This window comes from Argiope bruennichi, chromosome X2 (genome assembly GCF_947563725.1).
Source record: "Argiope bruennichi chromosome X2, qqArgBrue1.1, whole genome shotgun sequence".
NCBI classification, from domain to species: Eukaryota; Metazoa; Arthropoda; class Arachnida; order Araneae; family Araneidae; genus Argiope; species Argiope bruennichi.
The window spans coordinates 35,094,189-35,120,938 of NC_079163.1; the positions used below are offsets into that span (position 1 = coordinate 35,094,189).

Consider the following 26,750-nt stretch of genomic DNA (forward strand, 5'->3'; position numbering starts at 1 on the left):
CAGATTCCAACAAATAACCTACGAAATAAATAACTAGAAAAGTGTTACAAAATATGTTTTGCCATTAGAAAATTATCATTGTTAAACAAAGACAAAAATGTTAAATTTATATCTTAATGCTTGGTTAGAATATTTTATTGAAAATGCTTTCCCTTTCATTCACATAAATATTCGAAAATATTTTGTAATACGCCAATACAGAATTTTTTTTTTCATTAATTTTCCAAATATTCGTCTTACATTCTGTGTTCATATAGCTAACTTTTGCTAACAGATTGCCTAAAACAATTATCAATATTTCATTGAAACAACTTTTCACAGTATTGTTTTTTTGGAAACATTTCAGAATTCCAAAGAAAGATGGGCATTGAGATCTCAAATTGGTAAACATAATGCAGTGTACTTAAAGGAATATTAAAAAACAGTTTCTAAAAACATCTTTAGTTATAATATGTTTAAGTAATTTATGCGTAATGCATTTACTATAGCAATAAGCAGAATAGAGATAAAGACTTAGTTCTACAACATTGCAAACTTTATTTACAGCTCTCTCCAAGTTGGTGTGTGTGTGTGTGTGTGTGTGTGTGTGTGTGTGTGTGTGTGTGTGTGTGTGTGTGTGTGTGTGTGTGTGTGTGTGTTTACACGCGTACGTGCTGGCGTGGGTTTTATTCCAAAACTAGACATTTTTTTTTTTTTAATCTGGTAAGTAATTCAGTCATATTAGTGTCCCGTTTTAAAGCAACATCAGGGCTATTTTGGGACGGACCTCGTAATTTGAAAGACGTTGTCAGATGGTGAGGACATTACCTGAACAGGCAACTCCCTCTCCAAATGTCCGCACCACACCAGGGAGAGGATATTTGGTCCCTATAGATTTAACGTGCACCAGAACCACTTACAAGATTATTTTAGGAGGAATTGGGTCTCGAGCCTGAAACCCTCCAGTTCCGAAGCCGAGACCTTATCACCAGGCCACCGAGGCAAAAATCTGATAAGAAAGCACAGTGCAATGAATTGAACACACACAATTCAAGTGACAATGAAACTATTTGTAGATATGCGATTCGAAATAATTGAAGGAATATTTGTCACGATTCATATACAGACACAGTATAATTAAGAATTGCATGGTCAATGACCAAATCAATCAATTCTGTTATCGATGAACAAAAGTTACAGGACCTCAAAAGACTATATTAAGTAAAGCAACAAATTATATATCACATACAAAATATATTCAAAACCAATCTCTCAGAAAGTGAAAAAAAATGCATATTGACTATCTTTTTGTGATAAGGACTTTATTGTAAATTCTGCTTATCTGAATAACATTGTTTTGAAGCAGATTTTCAACCCTATCAAGTTAGTTTCGACATGTTTGATTTTGAGTATTATCTTCAGATAAATTTGATGATTTATTAGATTTTAACGCCACATTTAGGAGCTTGGCGAGGTTCAGTTGAGGTCAACATTATCATGTCCTATCATTGTCAGATTTTAAAGACGATAACCGAATCCGAATTGCATCCTCTTATTATCATTCACATCATAATAACGCGAGTGTCTTTGACCAATAATCTAATCAAACACTATTCGTTGGAACAATTCTTTTATATGAAATAGTTCACTGGCACATAATTTAATGACTAAATATTTTTACTAGACTCCATAAAAGGAATTATGCAATGAAATGATTTAAATTTCGGTAAATTCATTTTTAATCTTTAATTTCTGAGAGTTTCTAAAGACGAAATTTCCTAAACTGCGAATTTTTTTTTCTTTGCTGTTAACATTTTAGCATCACTTATTTTCTTCACTAACTTAATTATCATAATTCTAACTATTACTGTTGTTATTCAAGCAATAAAATGTAAATGAAGTCTCAGCGAAAACGTCACCCGACTCTTAATTTTGCAGGTAAAGATAAAAATATAAAAAGACATATTTCTTATTCCTTTCAAGAAATCACTTCCGAGAAGAAATCCAAAAATGAATTGATCTTCCCCACATTTTCTTTTTTAATCAGTGTAGGAAAACTTTTCTCGCGGATCATCTTTGTCATTAAAGAGCCATCGTCGAAAACTGTGCATTGTTTATTTTGCCACCAAGTCTTTTTGAAATTAAAGATAATTATAAGCGAGATATAAATGTCAAATCTTTCAATTAAAATTGTATCTTACAGAAATTTTGGCTCTCATAGATCTTTCTCAATGTCATATTCATCCGTTTTCTAGCTTGATTTCTAAGCAATTTGGCATTTTAAAAATTGATTTCCTTCCTTTTATCAAACAAATCCTAATATGATGAATGACATCAATACATAAAATATTTCTTGAATTTATCCTCAAAATATTTTTGGTGGTAAAATAATAAAAGTAAAGAAAGGCATGCCGAAGTATTCACTATTTTTTTTTCTTCCTTTCTGTAGCATTTTGACACATGATGACTTTCTTGCAAATTAGAAGCATCAAGGTAAAATGAATCGGACTTTATTTAATTACAAAGTATTCAAGCGTTATTTTATAGAAATTGGCATTCCTTTGAAATTTGCCATATCTAAAAGTCTAGTTGCTTCATTTCTAAATACTTTGACATTTTAAAAATTTCGTATCTTTCTTTAATGAAACAAATATCAATGCAGCTTATACATATTTCTTGTAACTGATTACAAATTAATTTTGTCTGTTAAACAACGGAAGAAAAGAAACTCAGACGATGCATTCATGGTCTTTATCAATACCAATGGAATACAGACACAAAACGCCTTAATTTCATTCATATTTGAGGTAAAGGCCAAATAAGGTCTTAATTTAATCGTAAAGTGTTCAATAACTTTCAAATTACCAATATAGCTAAAAAGAAATAGCTAGAATGTGATGCCTTTGCAATGACATAGCCTATTCAATCCAATACAAAGATATATCCCCCCTACCTTCCTTTTTTTATTTCATAGATGTCATACGCACACAACTGGTAGACATGAGATGTGTATTGTTGATAGAGAAAATAGATACACGCATGCTGAATAGAATCTTCAGCCTATGAAAAGCAAAAAACATTTTTTTAGTTGTAATCACTTAGGGATGATTAAATATACAGTATATATTCTACGAGTCTGGGTATTTATGAATATATCCAACACGTTAGATTTCTTTTAGCTCAACTCCATGAATAAGGATATGTTTTATATATTATTTTCTTTCACCTTTTTTTTTTTTTTGCAGTTTTGTTTTGTGAAAGGATCTATTCTTTTTTTTTTAAATGTAATTTTTAGAAAACGGATAACATCTAAAAATAATTAAAATTTGCCTACTAGCCATAAAAACTTGAATTTATTTTACTCGGAGGATTCTAAAATCCTATTTCCATTTCAAGATTAATTTATATATTATAGTATATACGTTAAAATCAATGACAGCATTCGTTTGATTCTTTTCTAACAAATCAATCTCACCTGTGAAATTATTTCCTGTAGCTCAATTAGCGAACAAGTAGTTAAAGACAACAACAAATTTCAGTTGTCTCGATATCGGTCAGCATTATCCGAACTTCGATCTACGAGTTAATGAGCGATCGGATGATAAGAAAGCCGCATTTTATCGAATAATTAAAATCAGCAATCAATTTAATGAAGGAATTAAATATAGGACAATAGTTTTCTATCATCGGAAAGAACGTAGATAAATAGGACCTCTTAATAATTTTAACACCTTTTTATACTGTATATATTATTATTTCCTTTCTTTAACTTTACTTTCATCTGTTCAAATCAATAATCTTATTTGCATTCAAGTTCCCAGTTCGAAACAATTATATAAATTCGAAAATTACCATATGACATTCACTTATTATATGCATTAAACGATAACCACATCACAAGTTCGCATATATTAAAAAATCACCAGACATTTTCTCTTATTTAAAGCTATACCACCCTCTCATTGAGTTTGAAGTCGTTTTTCATTTTCTAGTTAATAAAACATTACAAGTATATTAAAAATGACTGGGTTACCATGGAAAGATCTTCCATTACTATATTAATACCTGTTACTTTTATAATATTATTGATTTAAGTATGGTGTCAAGTCCAATTTTCTTCATAATCAAAAAATTTACTAAACAAAGAACTCGGGAATCCTGATGAAAATGAATTTATAATGACAGTAGGTTCACACATTTAAAGCGTTGCAAAAAGATACAGATTCAAAGTTCATTGCCCATTCAGAGAAGTTTCAATAATTTTTTCAATAAAAATCAATCATCGAAAGAGATTCATGGATGATGGAAAAGCAAAAATTATTTTTAATTTTAATTATTTTATATAAATAGTTTCCTAAACTTGAATATGCTTTGCAAAAGAAACCCTGGCTGCAATATAAAAGTATTAAAAAATTTCATTATAAAGTAATTATCGAATACAGATTCAAAACCAGGATTTCTAAATCTGGAAAGCTCGTTTCTTTTTTTACATCATGAATAATAGTTTTTAAATGTATACAGAACATAATCCAAATTATCCAAAATAATTTAGAGAGATAGAAAAAAATGAAGAAAGGATAAATTTGGGTGGAAAAGTCGCAAAATCGAGTATATTTTTAAAGCCATATATTATTTACGATTTGTTTCGCCTAAAATATTGTTACAGAAAATCCTCGCAGTAATTGTATGGTGAAAACTCTCATAAGCTCGTGAACGGAATGTAACGCTTTATTTTATAGAAAAACATAAAAAAGTTGCAAAACGCAACGGAAACATACATAAAAGTTAACACGTGCCGTTATCAATAGCGCACAAGCAAAAAGAACGTCATTATGAATCAATCGCAACAGCACAAAGCTTTCAGGGAGAACTCGCTCTTAATCAACATTCCAAAGACAGAATCCACTAGACAACTCCCTTCAACTATGTCACTCCGGTTTTTATATTCTTCACAACAGGTTAATGAAGCTTCTGGAAGGATCCCGTATCTTACCTCCGCTTTGATGTCGTAGAAATTCCAATAGTTTTGAAAACATCCATTTTTCAATCCCAATTTGTCTAATACGTTACAAAATTGCTAAGTTTGTCGTGAAACCGTTAGTCATTAGCTTACCACCCATTCATATATCGTAAAACTATGCACCTTACAAGTCTAACAAGGTCTAAACAAGGGGGGAAGCAATGTTAAAAATTCTTAACTATATGATATATACTTATTATACTCTTCAAGAATTATATTAATACTAACTTATATATGCAATGAGTCCATGTATAATTTAATTTGTAATTTCTTTTTCCATGTAAATCTTATGTGTTGTATCTTATCATAGTGAAACTTATTTTTTATGAATTAAAATTCAGTTTCTCTATTTCTAAGATATCCTTTACTGAATTTCTTAGTTTTATGCATTTACCGAATTCCACATGTCCGAAACAAAAGCGCTTCTTTATAAAATATTACTCATGAATAACTTATCGATGAAAGAATAAGATTTATTACTTTAAGAAATAAGTAATTCGAAAAGAGAATATGGATATATATTTAATAATCTTTAAGAATATTTTAACAATAGTCTAAAAAAATCTGATGAAATTGGTAAATAACCAAAAAAAATGATATATCAATTCATTATAATCATTAAAACACAATCATGGATTTCAGATAATCATTATTAAAGAAAGTATAAATTATATATAATTCAAAAGATTCAACAATCTTCCGAACCATTTGTTTTAATGTATAACTATGTTAGATTCCTAGGTGTAAGCATTTAATTCATTTTGAAACGTTAATGGACTGGTAAAGGAAAAATTGCTTCCTCTATTTTCTTTGACGTTTCCAACAGCAAAAGTACGGAAAGAGAGCAATCCATCTGAAGTTATCTAGTGTTTCAAGATAAAAGAAACTCTTATCGATGCTCCAAGATAAAAGAAAGCTAATGTGCTTAATTCCAAAAAGTGGCAAATGGCTGGAAAGGTTGTCACTGTGAGTGAAAGAGTTTTTCCACCTTATTAAATGGCATGAAATAGAAAAAAAATCGATCTCCCAGCATTTATAATTAATTGTTTAGTTTATAGCCAATTTTAATCATTTCAAAAATATTTATGACCACTCCTAAAAACACTCATGTTTTAAAAATAAAAAGTTGTGAACATATCCTATTTCCGTAATTCCTGAAAATAAACGCGAATTTCCTTATATCTTTAGTAATAAAAATTTTACAACAACCGAAATGGCGGATGCAGAAACTCGTATATTCACGTTTCCAGAATTAAAAAACATCACTTGAAATATGCAAAGTAGAGAAATGTTAAAATTAAAGTTTATATTTTAAAAAAATCAATTAAAATATGTTTCGTCGAATTTCTGATTTCAAATATGAAAGCAAAATGATGTTTCTAAGAGGAATACTTTTTAAAAGGTAAAATAAGTAAGTCCAATTGTTAGTTCAAAAGTCTTATTTAAATCAAAAACCAAACGATTTGCGAGTTTATCTTCATTAAAATAAATAACAAAGCATTTTTGTCGATAATAGAATTCTAAGGATTTTAGCATGATTTTTTTTCTTTTAGGCTAGTTCACACTGAAACAGTTAAAGACATCTTAAAAACTATTATTAAAAATAGATTCTGTTTCCGACGACATTTTAATGATACAACAAAAGCAGAAAAAGCAATTAAAATGGACAGTAAAAATTAATAATAATTCACTCAATTCGTTCCAGGAAACATAACTTTAAAGGTTTTTAAATGGATAGAAAATTGTTGAAATCTAATCTGTTATATGAAATCGTCAGGATTCTAATATATCTGAAACGAATTAACAAATAATGAGTAATTTAAATAGGAATTTAAAAGTTTTGAAACGATTTCTTTCTCTTAAAATTAGAAATATTGTGCTTAAAAGTAATTTTACAATATGCTTATTTTGATTATATAACACAAAGCTATTTTCTTATTGAAACTTAGATATAAGAAATAAGTAACGCTATTTATATTATTTCCTTATAGAAATATCAAAATACTGTTGTAATTTGTCAATAATCATGTCGCATAAAACACTAAACAGGGAAATACATTAGTCTGAAAGGGACTGGGATTATAATATTAAAATTATATTGCAGAGAATTTGTCAACAATATGTTTGACGGATTAAAAAATGCCTTTGACTAAGAATTGTCTTTTCAAAATCAGGAAGGAGAAAAATGTTAAATATTGGGAAAAGGTAAAATTCCTTATATCTTAATCCTATTTTTTTTTCTAAACTTAGTACTAATAAAATTTATAAATATGAAACATATCTATTAAAATATATGTAATTTTTTAAGTTTAAATTAGAAGAATCCTTAAAAGAATGTAATTGACTTCGTGTAATTGACTATAAAATCGATTAATGGACTACCAAACAAATAAAAGACATCACAAAGTATGGATTCCAAAAGAGTAAATAATTTCAAGAATTTCGATCAGAAATAAGACCTCTTCTAATATAGAGCATATTTAATAAAAGCTTCATATAGAAGAATAACAAATAAAATCTTCTCTAGTTTAAACCAACCAAACTAGTTACAACAATATTTCCAAGAAAGTAGTTCAATTTTGCTTTCTGCGAAAAAAGTTCTTACTTAGGTTTAGAACAAATACATATTGCTGCCTCTTCATGAAATAAAAGAACGAATGAGACAAATGAACATTCCATGCCTGATTCTTAGGATATATGATAGGAAACTAAAAAGATGTAAACAGTTGTAGTAGAGATTTTACGAAAATTCTTACTTTGTATCAATTATGAATTTCCAATCTTACTATTAATAAATTTTTTTATTCTTTTTAATAAAATTTAGTGCACCTCTAGTTTGTAATGGTCTCTATAAAACTGGCAAAATAATGCATTTTATCTATAATTTCGATTTGTTTTAAAATAATTTTTTTTGCACTCGAATGGCGACTCAATTCAAGACGGTGCATCATTTTGATGCTATATTTATTTAATTTTGATTGTTAAAAAACCTGAAGAGTAATAAGAAGATGCAAATTAAATGGGAGAATTCAACCTAAAACAATTATATATATATTTATATTTCGGAGCAATAAACACGTCTTTGTATTAGGTGAATAATTATGCATCGAATTACTTTTCCGAGAGCAAAGGGTTACATGTTGGCATTATTGATTTCTAATAAAAAATAGGTTCATCAAATAAATGCATTTGTATACGAATTAAATTTTTTTCTCCATTTCGAAAACAAGGAATATAATATGGGATATTTTCATTTAGAACTATATTTGCTTTCTAAGTATACGTTATACTTAGAAAGCAAACTAAGTATAACGTTAATTTATGCTTAGAAAGTATACTAAGTTTTCGTTATACTTTCTTTGAAATTACTTAGTAATTAGCCTTGAAAAAATATAATCTCACTTTTGAAATTTCAACAATATTTTATTTTTTAAATCTCAAGAAAATATATAGTTAAATAAGAATAATCTGCTTTCCAACTGAACATGAGAAGCTGAAAACGTTGGTGGGACGTCCTGGGGTTTAAACAAAAGAACGTAAAAACGGATCAAATGGGAAAGCCTTTCAAAGTTAAAAAATATCTCCCAAATAGCGTCATCAAAGAGCCTGTAAGAGCAGATTTTAGGTCTATAGAATGGACCAATCTGAAGTGTTCAGAATCTTTTTTCCCCTCTTTTTTGGAAGAATGTTGGACCACTTTTTTTTTATTTTATTTCTCCACAGATGTTTTTTTTTTTTTTGTATAATTTTTATGTTCTTTCCTTTCTCACTTTTGTGTTGTTTCGCTTTAAAGGCCATTTTTTTTTACTTGCTCCTCTAAGAAGTAATGAAAGAGAAAAAAATGTTAACGTCAAAATATTCGACCTTGACATTTTGTTCATTCTTCCCAGTTTTGGCTTCCGTAAGGTCGAAAAGACATTTTTTATCTTTCTATCCGACTTTCTGTTGGCTTGTAAACACGATACCGAAAATGCAGTGTAAGATAATGAAATGAAATTTGATATTCAACCTTTATATTAATATTCTAGATTCGTATCAAAATTTCGACCAAATTTGTCGACAGGCTGGTTATCTATGTAACTGTGTAGTATTCAAACACGGTAATTCAGAAAGTCAGCAAGCTTGAAGGATAAATATTAATATGTGAACACCATCAATTGTAAATACCAAATTAGTCCATGGAAAGAAATGATTCCAAAATTTATAAATGATTTTCTTCATGATGAGACGAAGCTAAACATAAAATGTGCCATATAATGAACTATACAAAAGTATAAAGGAGAGCATTCCATCCTTTTTATTATTATTGTTCGTTTTTGCATAGCTTATAACAAAATATTCCGTGTGCAAGATTTTTTTGTTGGTTTAGACTGAGTTATTACTTATCATTTAACTTTATACCCATGGTACTTTTATATAAAAAGGAAATTAAATCCATTCTTCTTGTATATTTTACACTTTTAATGCAATGCTTAAATAATGCACCGTACATTTGTTCTTGGTCTATGCTGAGTCAAACGGAGGTGTTTAATATATATTTAAAAATATAATTTATTTTTCTACTTTTTTAATTAATAATTTGAATTAGTGTAATATATTTAATAACATTTTTTTTTTCAAAAATAAATTAGCGCATGAAAATTTATATCGGAAAAATCTCATCCGCCTGGACTGATATCATATTTTATATTCATGCATTTTGCTAAAAATACAAATAAGACAATTTTTTTTATTTCCTGTTATGTATAAGGTGCATCACATAAATACCCAACATATTTTTTCACAATATTATTGATGTAATGTAATTTGATTTCTTTTCCATGTAAGGTATTTTCATAGAAGAAAAGAAATAGATTACTTCGAAAGTAGAAATAATTTTTTTTTCTTTATGTGTGTTATTTCATGATTTCTACTTTGTCAGTGGCATAGCTTTGGACATTAAACAACAAATAAATTCTAATCCAATTTATTGTGTCTTTCTTCCTTTCTCGCGGCTACAAAGTTTAAATATTTTAAAAGTCAATGCGATTTATAACTCATTTATAAGCTTACAATGAAAGCCGACTTAGAAATAGGGATCATTTATAGAAGCATTAACTTTTTTATTAAATAAATTTCATTAAAAGCTTAAATAGTTAAGAGACTTTTTTTATCTTCTGTTGCATCTTATTGATAAATTAACATTGTATCTATTTTTCGTAAGAAAATAATCCTGGTGTCATAGAAATTGATCATCAACGGAGGCTATCGGAGAGATTTTGTTTCGTTTGAATAAAAATGTTAAATATATTAAATTTCATGGAATATAATTATAAACTTTCAGGCCTTACAAAATTTTAAGGCCATAATCTTAGTCTTAAGGTCTCCATTAAAACTTTGTGTCTGATTTCCAAGTATTCTTTGGTAGCACTTCTTTCGTAACTCAAGTCTTAAATAATTGTCAGCCAAGCAGATTATTGGCTGTTAAATGTGTTGGTAATCTTAAAAGATATATACACTTATATCTTCGATATGAATCCAGAATTAATAATTTGTGTGTGATTTATTTTTTGAATGTATGAAGAAATAAAAAAAAAAAATGTAAGTAAATTTTTTTTTTTAAATTTTCAAATAGAATTAATTCTAATTATTTTCTATTCTTTATTTCTCAATTTATAATTTATTATAAATACAATGGAACCTTGAAATTAATTTTTCTAAATTAATTACCAGGTGCTCCATTCACATGGAATTAAAAATTATATTAGTCTATTAATTGATAATTAATTTCTTTAAATATACAAAAATCATATTTTATTCGGGAATACATGGGTAAATAAGATTTCAGAACTCCGGAATATAAAGAAACGCACAAAATACATTCAATGGAGGCGCTCTAAAATAGGTCAATATTTTCAATATATATAATTATATGTAAAAATATATAATAATTTCAATTTATCTAAAAATAATTAGTTTCTATTCCCTAAAGCTCTGACTTCACTTTAATTTCTGAATATCTCGGGCTCTTGTTTTTCTACAATGATCTTCAAATGCAGAAATCCAGAAAACTTTCAGAGTAAAATTCCATTCAAAAGTTATACAAGTCCAATATACTTTCTCATGGCATTTTGCCTTCCTGATCGGACTGCGTTTCCCACATCATGGTTCTTACAAAGAAATCTTAATTATGGATAAAAAATTATTCTGAAAATAATTTTTCAAGGACAATTTCATTCTTAACATCATGAAGAATAAAATACATTGCTAAAGAATGTCATGTCTGCTTCGCATGAAGTCAGAAAATGTTCGACACATTGCAAAATATTTAATATTTTTCAGACATTTCAACAACTCAGTTCTCTTTTTTGTAAAATCATTTGATGCTTAGATTCAACAAAACACTGTTTTTCTTCGTTATTGATATGAAAAGCTCTGTAGCTGAATTATTGTATCCATTTGTTATTTCTTTCAATAATTCTTCACAACATTAGTTCACTTTTCATGAAAAGAAATCGTTTAGAACACGGATTGAATTTTCTCGTATACTTACATCTCTAAGCCTCATACTGTATATATGTGGTGGACGAGAAGTAAATCCAGTTCAATAATATATCATTAAAAAAATTTTAGTGCTTTGGTTTAAAAACACCAGATTTCATTATTGGTAACTTGATTTAATACTTTAAATATCTTGAAGGATAATCAATTTCTTCTCTTAAATACATATCGAACTTTTAACAAGTTAGAAACAAATGAATTTCTATTAATAAAGAATTTGAAATTCTAAAATACTGCTTACTCTAATAGAAAGATTTCGGTTTTCTGCAAAAAACGCAATTTTCAATTTCGCTTCTCACAAACATTTTCCATTTGTGCAAAATTTATACTCCTCATGTTTATCTATATAATTGGAGTAATCTCAATTTCAACAGTAGCTTAGCATCTTGAATTTGTCTTTTGAACTTTAACCTGTTAGGCAGTTTTGAGAATATATGTTAAAATTCATGTTCTTACAAGAGTTCGATTTTCATAAATGGAATCAGAGTGTAGTTTATATGCAAATGTCAATGGTTTCTTTCAATGTTCATTGCACTAGAAAGATAAAAGTGTCTTTTGTCCCTACACCATTGATTAAATAGATCAATTTTTGAATACAATAATCTTTTAGAAATATCGATTGAAAAAGTTCATTTTCGACATCCTATAATGCTTTTTGAATTTCGAAACGGCAAGAATGTTGGAACTGCACAAAAAGAAACATTTTTATATTTATAATTATTCATCGTCCTGTTCTGCTGACTGTGAAAAAGTGGTTTGGTAAATTTTGAAACAGTGATTTTTTTATTTGAAACATTTTGTCTATTATTATTCATCCTCCTGTTCTGCGGACTGTGAAAAAGCTCTTTGGTAAATTTCGAAACGGTGACTTTCTTTACTTGAAGATCAACCATGACAAGGACGGCTTTATGACGTTGATAACAGTATTGTTAAAGCTTTCGTTAAAAGAAACCTTAGAATAACAACTGAGAAAACTGATGAAACGCTTAACATTGATAATTCGACTGCTATTTTATTTCAACCGAAACTTTCACACACACTCTCCTACAAATTTTTTATTCCCCGTTTCCAAGTATAAAATTGCGGACCTTGGGTAAAGCCGCTAGTTCTTTAAATATCATTGGTGAGCGATATTTACGTTTTGACGTCCATCTAGCATTTTTTCTGCATCGATCGAGAGAATGTGCATTTTGGACACCTTTTTATCGACTGATTGACACCAAAATTTCATACTGAAAAACAGTTACAGTCAGAAGATAACATACAAAATAGTATTAAGTCATTCCACTTATAGTTATTGCCTGCACATGCATACGAAAATACAGACCGACAGACGGTTAACCATTCACCAAATTTGGTTCAAGATTTGATAAGAATTCATATTTTAGATACTACCTGTGTACCATATTTTATCTACTTCTTTGTGTTTTGTACTTATAGAGTTCACTTGTACTCGAACAGCCAAAAGATAGTCTTCCTGAGAATGGATTTCATTCAAAATACGATAGAAATCTGGAAATTTAATTCTAAGTATATACCAAATTTCATCCGTTTAGCTGAAAAAAGTTCTTGAGTTTTTGTGTTCACAGACAGATAGACGTAATGCCAAAATTTTGAAATGTGGAAGTTTTTCAAAATCTCGAGTTCCGATTTTATTTTTAACGATTACAATGCTTTATGTACGTAAACGCAAAACAATTGGATACGTTTACAAGGTCTCAATGATTAATATGAGCAATTAACTCACTGGACTCGATACAATCATTCTAGAAAAACGTCCGCTCTTGACAAACAGAAAAAGTGTACTCATTCTCGACAATGCCAAGCTACCTGTTTCTAATATAATAGAAGCTCAGAAAATGGCATGAGTTGAAATAGGAAATTCTTCAACACCCACTGTACTGGCCATCTGATTACCACCTAATGCGGAACAATTTAAGTGGCAAAAATTTTAAATCTCAGGAGAATGTACAAAAGCCACTCATGACTTTCTTTTTCCAAGGAAAATCAAAATCATTCCTACAAAAATGGAATTTGCACATAGATCGATGAAAATCTGTCCTACAGAATAATGGAGATTATATACTTGATTAGTAAATGATTAGTAAAGCTAAATTGTCTAAATTTCTTTCGTTTCAAGATCATCAACAGATCGGACAAGAATTTTTAAAGTCATATGTCATTATATCAATGACATATTAAAAAGTCTATTCATTTGATTTGTTACTTTAGATTCAATGTTTATATTTCAGTAATGAACTTTTGGCAGATGATCATATATAATAATAAACAATTCTAAATAGTTTTCATGTCTGAGTTCTGAAATTTTTCACACTTTACTAACAGGAAAATATACATTTAATATACTTTATTGGCGTACACACTTGATTTTTCATGGAATCAAAAAAGCAACCCACCTATCCCGAATTGATCGACAATGTATATTATGGAAATTCCGTATGATTGCATCCATTGTAAAAGAGCAACAGTCATACTTTAATTGTTAAGTAGCACGTTTGACAAAACTGAAAAGCGTCATTAAGAATGCAAAGTAATAGATATTTGACATGAGTTCAGTTGAAGTGCCATATTTTGCAAATGCCAAGGTGCGAGATCCATTAAACAAAACAGTGAACAAACATTTCTTTATTTTCCTTAACAATTCTTTTAATTGAAGCAAGACTGCATTTCCGTTAAGTAAAATACCACATTTGTATTTCGCTTTCAACTGGAAGTCATTCTTTCTTAAGTCATTTTAATGATCTTCATTTTCTTTGTAAAAAGTCACACTCATTCATTTTTCATTCATAATTTAATTAGCGATTCTGACTAACAATTGCACATCAACCATTTAACTTAAATGTTTATTTCTAAAGCAATACATATCACAAAACGCTGACTCAATGAAGTTTTTGAATTCTTTCATTTCAAAGCATGTATCCTTAAAATACTATTTTTCTTCCAACGGTAGATTCTAATTATTTATCGTTTGTCATATTTTTCATATTTAAGAAAATATATTATTGTTTTATTTCTCTTTGTCAAAATGTAGACACTATTATTCTGTTAGTTGCTTTTAAACAACGTGTCACAATTCTTTTGTGAAACTTGTAGAAAGAAATAAAATTTAAATAATAAATTGTTAGCTGAAGACATTGTGCATTCCGCCATTCATTTTTAATAGCTTCTTGCTCTTTATTTTTCGAAATATGTCATTTTATGTTTAAGGATGCATTGTATTAGGTAACTGTTCTTAAATGAATTGTTAAATTCACATTTAATTCCAAAATTAGAAAATGTATCACCGAAACTGCATTATCTTTTTCAAGAAAAGGACTTTCTTATTTCATTTCGAATGACACCCATCAGTAACCTAATAATGCTCACTATACAAGAAAACTATTGAGTATTTAATCACATGATTTGGAAATTTCTTATAATACCTATTCCTGTAATAAAATTATATTATTTCAACAATATAAACCATGTGTCAGTTTTCCGACACATTTTTTAAGAACCGACTTAAGCACCAGAATCAACCATCACCTTTTACCTTTACCAGACTTACCTTTTATAATAAATATAGAATAATAAAATATAATGCTTCTGTTTCTTATCCTTCCAAGTGTCAAATCACCTCTCATGAATATAACGAAGCAAATTAAATACACAAACCGTAGATAGTTTCAAAAATCCTATATTCACCCATTCAACCACCATAAAAAAATACTAAAATAGGTTAATTTTTATTTATTTTATAAACATTTCATTTCTTTTATAAAATTATTTTTATAAAATCTGAATTTCTTTCTGATTAAAAGTTGCTTAAACATTTCTATTTACTGTAGTTGCAAATTGTGGCTCAAACATTTTAACTGGTAGTTCCCTATCAAAGACGCATTGACATAAATATTGATTGCATTAACAAATTGAAAACCTGTTGGTTTAAATACAAAGCACAGACGATGTAACAGCCTCTTCGCTCCCTGCTTCAATTCTGAATACATACTGTTGATAACGCAGTATAGACCCCTACTAGAATATTGATTCGTTTCATTGTTAAAATCTACTATTGCATTCTTTACTTAATCTCATAACTTGGAAGTTTATATAAAAACCAAATGTAAATACAACATGAATAAATATCCTACTATTGAGTTGCTTTCTTTGTAAACAGACATTTTTCTCTGTTCAAATACACAGCAGTCTCGTTTTCAAACAGAAGAAACTTATTTGTTCAGAACTTTTGACTTTAATAACAATATGGCATAATGTTATGACAGTTGACATCAAAAGTAATGCGACATAAACAAACTTAATTTTTTTTTATTGCGTCTAGTTTCAAGCGGATAAATAGATAATCGATGCGAATTAAACATCTAAACGTTTTGAAAAATTCATGACTAATATAAAAAATTTCCATATAGCTTACATTTAAATTTCTTCTGCTCATAAACTTTTAGTTACGACAGAATAAATTTATAATAAGTCATTTCAATTCCTCTTAACATAAAGCCATATTTTTATTTTTATTTTTTCATTTTCTTTTCTTTCCATTTTTGCGTATATAGATGTTTGATAGTATCAGGTTCACATTCATTTCACTATTAAATTCAAAACTGTCTCCCGTTTCAAATAATAATGCTAAAACATCTATTAATAAGATTTCGTGTAGCTTTATTGCGCTGAAATATGTATAATATCAGTCTTGTTATTTAAATAATTACCTTTATGAAGGCCCGTATAGCTGAAACATATAGTTATAAATGAATGAAAATGGATTCGTGCAATGTTTCATCCAGTGTTCAACCCACTTTGGCATTGTATGTCAAGTATAACTTAATTCTGTAGCTTGCGCTTTGACAGAAACGACAGTAAATATTCCCTAATCACATTCACTGAAAAGCATGTCATTGTTTGTGAATGATTATATTTGCAAAAGGAAATAATTACGTCCAAGTCCACAGAGCAAATATTTCAACCAATAACCATGTGTCCTTTACCTTATCTAGAAAAAGGAAATAATTTGTTCTGCATTTTCATCACTGAAAATGAGAAACTATTCTTGGCGATATGAATGAATGGTTCAACGGACAATTTTATGTGCATCACCTGAAATTAATAATTTATGCAAAGTGCAATTAAGTTTTTAAAAGTATCAGTTAATTTCGAACATTTGAGGATAACTGAAAATTTTAAAATAATGTGTATTGTATTCAATATGTTAAGTGAAGCATATAAAGAATTACGTTTATAAAAACTAGGAAAATTAAAGATAAAAATCAAAATGATCTAATAAATTAAGTTCTCTATTTATCAAATTACAACAATTATTTTTAATATATCTAGGTCTCAAAATCGAACCACGGAAATGAAAATTCTCTGACCCAGAAATGTAAAGATTTTTTACATTCTTGTATGTCATTAAAATATACTAAATTATAAAAATTTAACGAAAGAATTTATGAATTATGCGTTTATTCATAAATTTAAGTTATTATGATTACCAATACAAATAAATTAATATTATGATTACCAATACAAATAAATTAATACTATGATTACCAATACAAATAAATTAATACTATGATTACCAATACAAATAAATTAATACTATGATTACCAATACAAATAAATTAATACTATGATTACCAATACAAATAAATTAATACTATGATTACCAATACAAATAAATTAATACTATGATTACCAATACAAATAAATTAATACTATGATTACCAATACAAATAAATTAATACTATGATTACCAATACAAATAAATTAATACTATGATTACCAATACAAATAAATTAATACTATGATTACCAATACAAATAAATTGATACTATGATTACCAATACAAATAAATTAATACTATGATTACCAATACAAATAAATTGATACTATGATTACCAATACAGATAAATTGATACTATGATTACCAATACAAATAAATTGATACTATGATTACCAATACAGATAAATTGATACTATGATTACCAATACAGATAAATTGATACTATGATTACCAATACAGATAAATTGATACTATGATTACCAATACAGATAAATTGATACTATGATTACCAATACAGATAAATTGATACTATGATTACCAATACAGATAAATTGATACTATGATTACCAATACAGATAAATTGATACTATGATTATCAATACAGATAAATTGATACTATGATTATCAATACAGATAAATTGATACTATGATTATCAATACAAATAAATTGATATTATTTAACGAATTATGCGTTTTTCAAAAGAATTTATGGGCATATTTAATAGGTGCATGAATTATGCATTATTTAAAGGTCAGATGAGTTGCACAGTATAATATTCTCTCTCATTTTCATATTTAGTAAAAGATTTAAAAGTTAAAAGAAAAAAGATTTAAAAAAATTAAAATGATCGCAAATTTCAAGATCTACAATCGTAAATTTCAAGTTATCATGCGAGAACATTATTTTTAAGTCAATATTTGTCTTAATTAATTTAAGTCATTAACCAGTTTAAACCGGTTTATATTATATATATATATATTATACACACACACACACAGTGATTTTTTTTTTACTTTTATTTTCAATTTTACTAGCTGGCAAACAAAGTTTTAGAGCTCGACCGATTTCGAGATGAAATAACAACTATAATGTCATAGTTCTACGTCAACCTTTTAAAAACGCATCTGCTGTCAAAAAAGCATACTTAATAATAAAGAAATACTGGTAAAAGCAGGTCAACCTTTTAAAAACACGTCCGCTTTCAAAGAAGCATACATAATAATAATAATGCAGTACTGGTAAAAGCAGGTAAAAAAAATATGCGTTTAAAAGATGATGAAAATTGCCATTTATGCTTTATTTATTGCCTACGCGATTTCGAGCTTCAAACCCCCTAACCAAAACAACATCATGTGCTCACATGATAAAAAATTAAAATATTGGAAATAAAAAAAAACTAAAATTACTCTAAATAAGGCATTATTCTAAGTAATGTATAAAAATTAAAGTTAATCGTAATATTAATTTTTCCACACATACATTTTCATGACGCAAGGTTGGTAACACTTTTAATGTTGAGAATAAATGCATAGGATAAGTTGCCGTATAAGTAAGCTGGTACTCGCTTCTTCTGTTTGAACAGTAATAACAGTGTTGACAGGTTAACAGTATTATAACCAATGATGGGACGTACCTCCTTTTGAGTGTTCTGCTCATAAGCAGCTGGTATTTGACTCTATTTTACGTGAAACACCGTATCTGTTTTATTATTTGAGACTGTAAGTCATTCATTGTATCTTGATGCTAAATCGGGTGTAATAAATATTTATGGCTGTATTTAGCGTTCAATAAATCGTGAATTAACTGTAATCTTATAATCTTACTACTTATGCAGGTGCTTTGAAAACTGAGAAATTTGAAATATTTATAAGCAGAGAGCAAAATCTGAAAAGGTTATAATACATATTAAAATTTTCTGAAAACTTTTCTAATGGAAGAGCTAGTAGAGGCGGCACATTAGTGAATCGAAGTTAATTCGTGAACTTCAGCACCGAGATTAATTCTTTCAATATCTCCAGTAAATGAATACCACAGCGGTAGCTCTCGATGCCGCTGATGTGCATTTCTTAGAGGTTTGCTATGCAATTTTAATATCTCTTTAAGGCAGCCAAGAAAGGTGAAAAATTATATCAACATTAGTTTTTTAGATTATTTTTTACATTTTAAAAACCAAATTTTAAATAGAAAAAATTGAAAAAGCATAAGCAACTTATTTATTCTTATTTGCTTCAATATCAAAAATATCTAATTAGGAAGAAACAAAGGTTTAATTAAAGAAAGAGAAACAGTTAAATCATATGATTCTTAAGAAAAATAAAAGAATCAATAAATTTAGCGTGTTGCAAGAGCGAATGTAATTTAAAATGAAAAACTCTCGGGGGAGGGGGGGAGGAAAGGAGAAACAAAAACCTTTTTGTGTCTTCTTTAACATGCAGAGTGTATTTATTTTTTCCAAGTATAAGCAAGAGTTGCTTTTTATAGAATATCGAATTTTGGGGGAAATTTCACTTACTAATGTGAAAATTCAAGGGTTGAATACCAGAAGAGTGGGAGCTGGGATGTGGATTTTACAAATAACTTAATCAATAAATTTAATAACTCCCGTCTTGCCATCTGCTTTCCATTTTTTTCTATGTTATTACGAGAAAGGTAATTTCGGCGAAACAATTGCTTTCGCCACAAAACCGTAACAGAATATACACCAAGTCCATTAAAACAACAATCTATTAGCGAGCAAATAAAATCCAAGCCGCTTTTGCGCGTCAGGTTAATATTGAAATTAAGCATTTCAGATAAAACTTTCTGTTGAGGAAAACGTTCAAAAAGTTTACTCGAATTTTAACTAACCAAGTATCCTCATTAAAATGTTATTAATGAACCATTCAACAAATTTAATCCATAATATAAAATATTAAAAGTTATTTGTAATATATAAACAGTTTTTAGCATTTAAATGAATATATAAAATATAAAATAATAAAATTCAAACCCCTTATGCGTGTCAGGTTAATATTGAAACTAAGCATTTCAACTTTCTGTTGAGGAAAACGTTCAAAAAGTTTCCTTGAATTTCAACTAACCACATATTCTTATTAAAATGTTATTAACGAACTATTCAACAAATTTAATCATATTTATTCCATAATATAAAATATTAAGCTCTATATAAATAGCATTGAACGTTTAAATGAATATATAAAATATAAAATAATAAAATTCAACCCGCTTTTGCGAGTTAGGTTAATAATGAAATTCAGCATTTCAGATGAACGTTCTGTTAAGGAAAACGTTCAAAAGGTTTACTTGGATTTTCACTAACTCCTTATCCTCATTAAAATTTTATTCCGAACTTTTCAACAAACTTGCCTATTTAATCCATAATATAAACATATTGAAAGTGATGTATAATTTATAAACAGCACTGAGCATTTAAATGAATACATAAAAGAGAACTATTAACGGCGAATATATTAAATCAAATTCAATTTTTATAAGGGAAATTAATAATTCGTTAAATTCAACAACGATATATACAACAAATAATAATTCGTTAAAAATTTAACGTATACAAGCTATCAAAGCTTATTAAAAATGGGTACAAAAAAATTGTTTTATATGCAAAATATCACTTTTCTTATAAACGCATATGCAAAATTTCTTAATTCTAGCATGAACAATTACGAATTATTTTAATATAAAATACTAAAAGTGCGTTATAATATATAAACAGCATTAAGTATTTAAATGAATATATAGGTGAGAATTATTATCATTGGACATATTGATTCGAATTTAATTTTTATGAAGAAATTTAATAATTCGTTAAATTCAATAAAGATTTATACAATAAATAATAATTCGTTAAATTCAATAAAGATATATACAATAAATAATAATTCGTTAAATTCAATAAAGGTATATACAATAAATAATAATTCGTTAAATTCCATAAAGATATATACAATAAATAATAATTCGTTAAATTCAATCAAGATATATACAATAAATAATAATTCGTTAAATTCAATAAAGATATATACAATAAATAATAATTCGTTAAATTCAATAAAGATATATACAATAAATAATAATTCGTTAAATTTAATACATACAAGCTATAAAAAATGTTTTATATAAAAAAATATAAATAACTTCCTTATAAACGCATATGCAAAATTTCTAAAATTCAACATGCAAATATATAAATTAGTAAAAAAAAATCCTGGAATGTCAAATTACTGAAATAGAATCATTTTAATAATTAAAGAAATTTTACAGTATCTAAAATTTAAATACAATATATTTTGAGTAGTTATGTAAAGAATCATAAATAGTATATGAAAGCTACCATCAGAATCCATTTTTTTCCAATAAATTGGAAATAAGGTGAAAACTTATGTTTCATTTAATAACTATAAAAGAATTACTCTTCTAAGTTCGTTATATTTAGCATAAAAAAAGACAAATATCAGAAGTAAAAAGTACTGCATATTTCTCTGATAAACGTAAAACAAAAATTTTCCACTGGGAAAAATCTGGAAATACAATGGCGGTGGTTCGAAATATTTTTCACCAGATGATATTGCTCCAGAGCGATGCTTGAAAATGCAATGCTGTTCTAGTTTTAACAATTTTGAGTTAAAATTAAAATAGTATCACCTTTCAAATTATTTTGAATATTCTATTTAGTAATTCATATCTTTCCGAAAAAAAATTAATCTATGAAAGAAAAAAAACACACTACATACTTTGTCTTATTTAGCAAAAATCTGATATTTTCATTTCCCTCGCCTGTCTTAGAACAAGTAATGAGCAACGAGTTAAAAGAATGAAAGTAAAAAAAAAATTAATTATAATTTCCTTCCTACAGAGCGTAATATCATATTCTGCTTTAAGTTGAAATCATACGAAATATGTCAACTAATTATTTCACCCTTTTATAAGTCAGGAATGTAAAATTAATGCTTCAAATCTTATTTTCTTTCATTTTTTCCTCAAAACAAATTATAGCTTTAACTCTCATAATAAATAGCATTTTAGGTCTCAAATAACAGTGAAAAACATTTAAATTGTGCAGCATAAAAAGTGTTTTAAAATGAATAGCATATGTACTTTTGCTGTGGTTTGCATATTCTTTAAAATTCCCAGCAGTGAATTTAAAATGGTAAGGCATGATTTGTTAGCGAAGTACAGTAAGTTCGAGAAAAAAAAATATTCTAAAGAAACAACTAAAATAGCTAACGCATAACATTTTGAAATACTTTCCCTGCTATTTATGCTCATCACGTTCAGTAGCGAGAAACATAAATCAGAAATAAAGCATGCATTAAAAGTTTACTTTAGAGAAATATTACAACAAAAAAATTCGCTTCAGTCAATTCACTTTAACAAACTGCAATACGTATGCTTAACACATCAAAAAATGTTCAATCACTGTTATTCTAAAATACAATGTAGATATAAAACTGTCTTAAAAAAGTAAGCATTGCACATTTTTGTTTAAATTATGTAACTAATTTCCATTTGATTTCAACCATAAAAGTTAATTATGAACAGCAAATTACAGTTCGTTCACTTAACATAGAATATATAAAATTGATAAAATGCTACATTATTTTAATTAAGATTCAAAAATAACACAAAATAAAAATTTAAAACTTATAATAATAAAAACCTAAAAATGAATTCAAATTATTCAAATAGCGCAAATGGAATTATTTTGTGTATTTTTTTATCGATATATGAGCAGAAATCTATATTGCTAAGTTGTCTTATTTAAAAATTAGTCTAGAAATTTAAAAAAAAATTGTCTAAAAAATTAGAGTTTTTAAAAATTAATACATTTTAATAAAAAAAATCGCTATGTGATTTTTTTTTAAATAAAAGAACAGTAATAATATCAGTTATTTTTTCTAAAAGGTAATATATAAATTTAAGTAGCGTACTAGTACTCTCTAAACCATATCTATATATAAACTATTACATTATGAAATACAAGAAAGATGTAATAAAATTAAGGCAATAATCTGTAAAGTAACTTTTTTTTTCCATTTTTAATTATTATTTCTTTACATAAAAATATCATGAAGATTCAGTGAACTTTTCAAAAAAAAAAAAAAAAAAAAAATTGTCGAAAAATGAAATAAAATAAACTTTCTTTTCTGAATGCTGTCCCATTTTATTCCAAATAATATTTTTGGAAACTAAATTATTAATGACATTATATTGAAATAAATTGAAGCATGTGAAATTTTTATTATTTATCGGATTAATCAATGTTTATTTATTTGACCAACATTTCAGATATCATATAAATTTGAAATTTTCGCATTTGAAATATTTTTCAAAAAATATTATAAGATATATTGTTTTTCTTCAAATTTGAACGAAATAAAAAAAAAAACAAGGCCCCAGTATTTGAAAACTATTATTGCATACACAATTTTTAAATCTATGTTCAAAGTACAATCTTTAAAAATTGTTTTTACAAATACAAAGTCGATTTTTTTCTGTTTATAAACTTTCTAAACAAAGTTGGAAAACTTTTTAAAACTTTTCAATAACTCCGTCTTTTTACTTTTATCGAAATTTGTTTCACAAATATGAAGCCGTATATGACCAGAACCGACGCACTAATTCGTTTTCAATATTTCGCAGTTTCCGCCAATTTCAAATTTTTTCTTAAAAAGTTTTTTCCCCAAACAAATAAAATATCCTACCTTTGAGCAAAGCCGCCAAAACTAGCAAAGTTAAGAATACGATCTTCATTTTTCGATTTTTTTCGCAATATAAATCCAACTCTTCTTAAAATTATGCTTAATCCATGGACCGAGTGAGTCCGGCAAAGAGCGACGACATCGTAGAGAATGTTAGCATTGCCCGGATACGTCCTAATCTCCCGGATCGCACATTCTCATCTGCCGGACTCTAATCCAACCAACACGAGGACGGAAAGCATGGTGGCGCTGGAAGCGCCGCGTGGAGGAGATGATGAGTATCAATTATTGGTGTTTTCTTTGTTCCCAGGTGGGTAGAGTGGGACAAAGGTGGTGGGTCTTTTTTTCTCCCACACGGTGGGAATTTCAGGTGATGAAACTTGCTTATCCGCTTAAAACGTAGATGCATAGAAGCAGCTTTAATCTGGTCCATGAAAAGAAGTTTTGTTATATAAACCTTTAAGCACTCTTCCTTTTCTTTTAAGAATAAAAACTGACTTGTTTCCTTTGAGATATGGTTTTAATTTTTATATTATCTTTCAATAACTTAAAGGTCCCGCACCTTGCTATCTTCCCTCTCCAGCCTCTGAAATAACAACAGGTACTCTAGAAAAGTTTTCGGGTTCTTTAGAAAATAATGATTATTTTCGATGAATGATGCGCTGTTCCAAAATTATTTTCAATTCAGAATAACTTAATGGTAGTTTTAAAATCCAACGTGAAATTAAAGGGAAACATGATCCATTTTTGTATTTTCTCTCAATAGTTTTTTGAATTTCATTCAAGCATTTATTTCATTATTTTGAAGGAATTAAGGCAGATGACCATGCTGAAAAGTCGATTTTTGGGAAAATTATGAAAATTTCTTTTTTATTGAATGTTTGAACAGATTTCTTTATATAGCCTTTAAAATTTTGTTTCTAAGTCATATTTTTAGAAAGTTACACTGATTCTTTTATTTGCATTCATATTGTATTAATACTGTTCTGCATTTTTAGATGTTATTTCCTCGAATTCTATTGTTTGATAGAATTTTCTTAAAGTAAATCTTATAAATTAAAATCCGATTCATATTTTTTGTGCTAACTTGATATAATGATTTCTCAATATGTTCTACAGTTCCTGAACTAAAGAAAAATTAATCTATTCATTTAGAAATACTTTATACTAGTTTTAGGGCTTCATAATGTGAAAAAACTGAGAATTTCGTGTTATTTATCAGTCGAACCCCAATATTTAATGAATGGAAAGAAATACAAATTAGTTTTTTTTTTTATTTTAAAACTAGGAAATTACTTGTTTAGCTAGCTACAATATTTTAAGCAAATCGTTTGATAAGCATCTAAACTAGAAGATTTTTACTTTATAACTCTTTTTAGTCAAAACAAATCCCATTTTTTTAATTGTCTTTTAATTGTGTTTATAGATGGGTTTTTTTAGCCTTTTTATGCAAATATTCAAAACTATAACTATTTTTAAGCGTTTTTTGAAAAATTCTTCAAGAACGTAGTCATATTAAATATTCGCAATACTTTTTCTATCTCGTTTTGCATTGAATAATGCTTTATTTTGAGCAAATGCAACTTATTTTTAAATGTTTCAGAATGTTTTCAAAACACAGTAACTGAAGCAATGTGATTTTTTTTCATTCCTAATACAATTCACTTTTTCTCCTTTACGGAAACTAATTCTACGACATGACTTATATTATTTTGATAGCATATGAAGAAACAGATGAAAATTCATTAGCAAAATATTTTTGAAATATCGACGTAAACTGCTGGCGCAAATAATTTTAATTGGTCATAATAAACTAATGGCATAAATAATTGGAATTACACACTTTAAAATAATGGTATAAATAATACAAATTGCTCATAGGAAATCAATGACTAAAATAATTCTAATTAGACAGAATAATAACGATATCTCAAAGATTGCATCATTTTACATTACACTAGAAGTTAACATACCAAACCATAGATATTATTTAAATTATGGCTTCATCTCATCTGGGTAAATTTATTACATACTTTCACGGTTTTATCGAAAAAATGTCTCTGACTACTATAAAGATTATTGAATCTATTACAATATTCAGCATTAATCTGTGGTTTAAATCAAAAAATTTCCATAAGTATACAATTTTTAAAAAAATTCTAAAAACCTAATCAATGATAAACTTCAGGGAAAAAAAATGTGAAATTCAATGAAACATAAAATGAAATGCATAATAGATTACGATCTTGAATCATAAAAATAATTAGTTAAATTCTATTTTTTTTATATTATTAGTGAAATAATTATAGAAAATTATTTAAACTCAAATATTTAATAGATAGCGCTTGAATCCAAGTAACTTTTTAATAGTTATAAATTTAAATTCATATATATCTATCTGATTTTTAAATACTACCAATAATTCGCATCCATATATCCATGACAAAATTTTTCAAGAATAATGGTCCAAGAAAACATTTCTTGGCTTGTATGTATTTTTTCATACTAGACACTTTTACAATGCTCTAAATAAAATAGATATATGTAAAATTTTATTGGAAATATGTTTGTTGCCTAGAAACTAGTTGGATCCAGAAGCGAAGAAATACATTTAGGATATCCCTTCTAGAATTTATAGCTTTCAATTTTAAGCTTTATTTAATGAAAAAAATGATGGCGAAATCTCATTTCCCATCTCTGACCAACTACTAATAAACTCAAATATTTAATAGATAGCGCTTGAATCCAAGTAACTTTTTAATAGTTATAAATTTAAATTCATATATATCTATCTGATTTTTAAATACTACCAATAATTCGCATCCATATATCCATGACAAAATTTTTCAAGAATAATGGTCCAAGAAAACATTTCTTGGCTTGTATGTATTTTTTCATACTAGACACTTTTACAAT

At 27.4% G+C, this 26,750-nt stretch overlaps 1 protein-coding gene across 2 annotated transcripts in view; it reads right to left on the reverse strand.

The window, feature by feature from the left end:
• LOC129960507 (synaptogenesis protein syg-2-like) overlaps window positions 1-24,027 on the reverse strand; it is a 250,103-nt gene extending 226,076 nt beyond the window's left edge. For both annotated transcript variants that reach the window (XM_056073983.1, XM_056073982.1), the window contains exon 1: window positions 23,838-24,027. In XM_056073983.1, coding sequence (XP_055929958.1) covers window positions 23,838-23,886 — 49 coding nt within the window. In that variant the 5' untranslated portion in view covers window positions 23,887-24,027. The remainder of the gene's footprint in view (window positions 1-23,837) is intronic.
• Window positions 24,028-26,750: the final 2,723 nt, after the last annotated feature.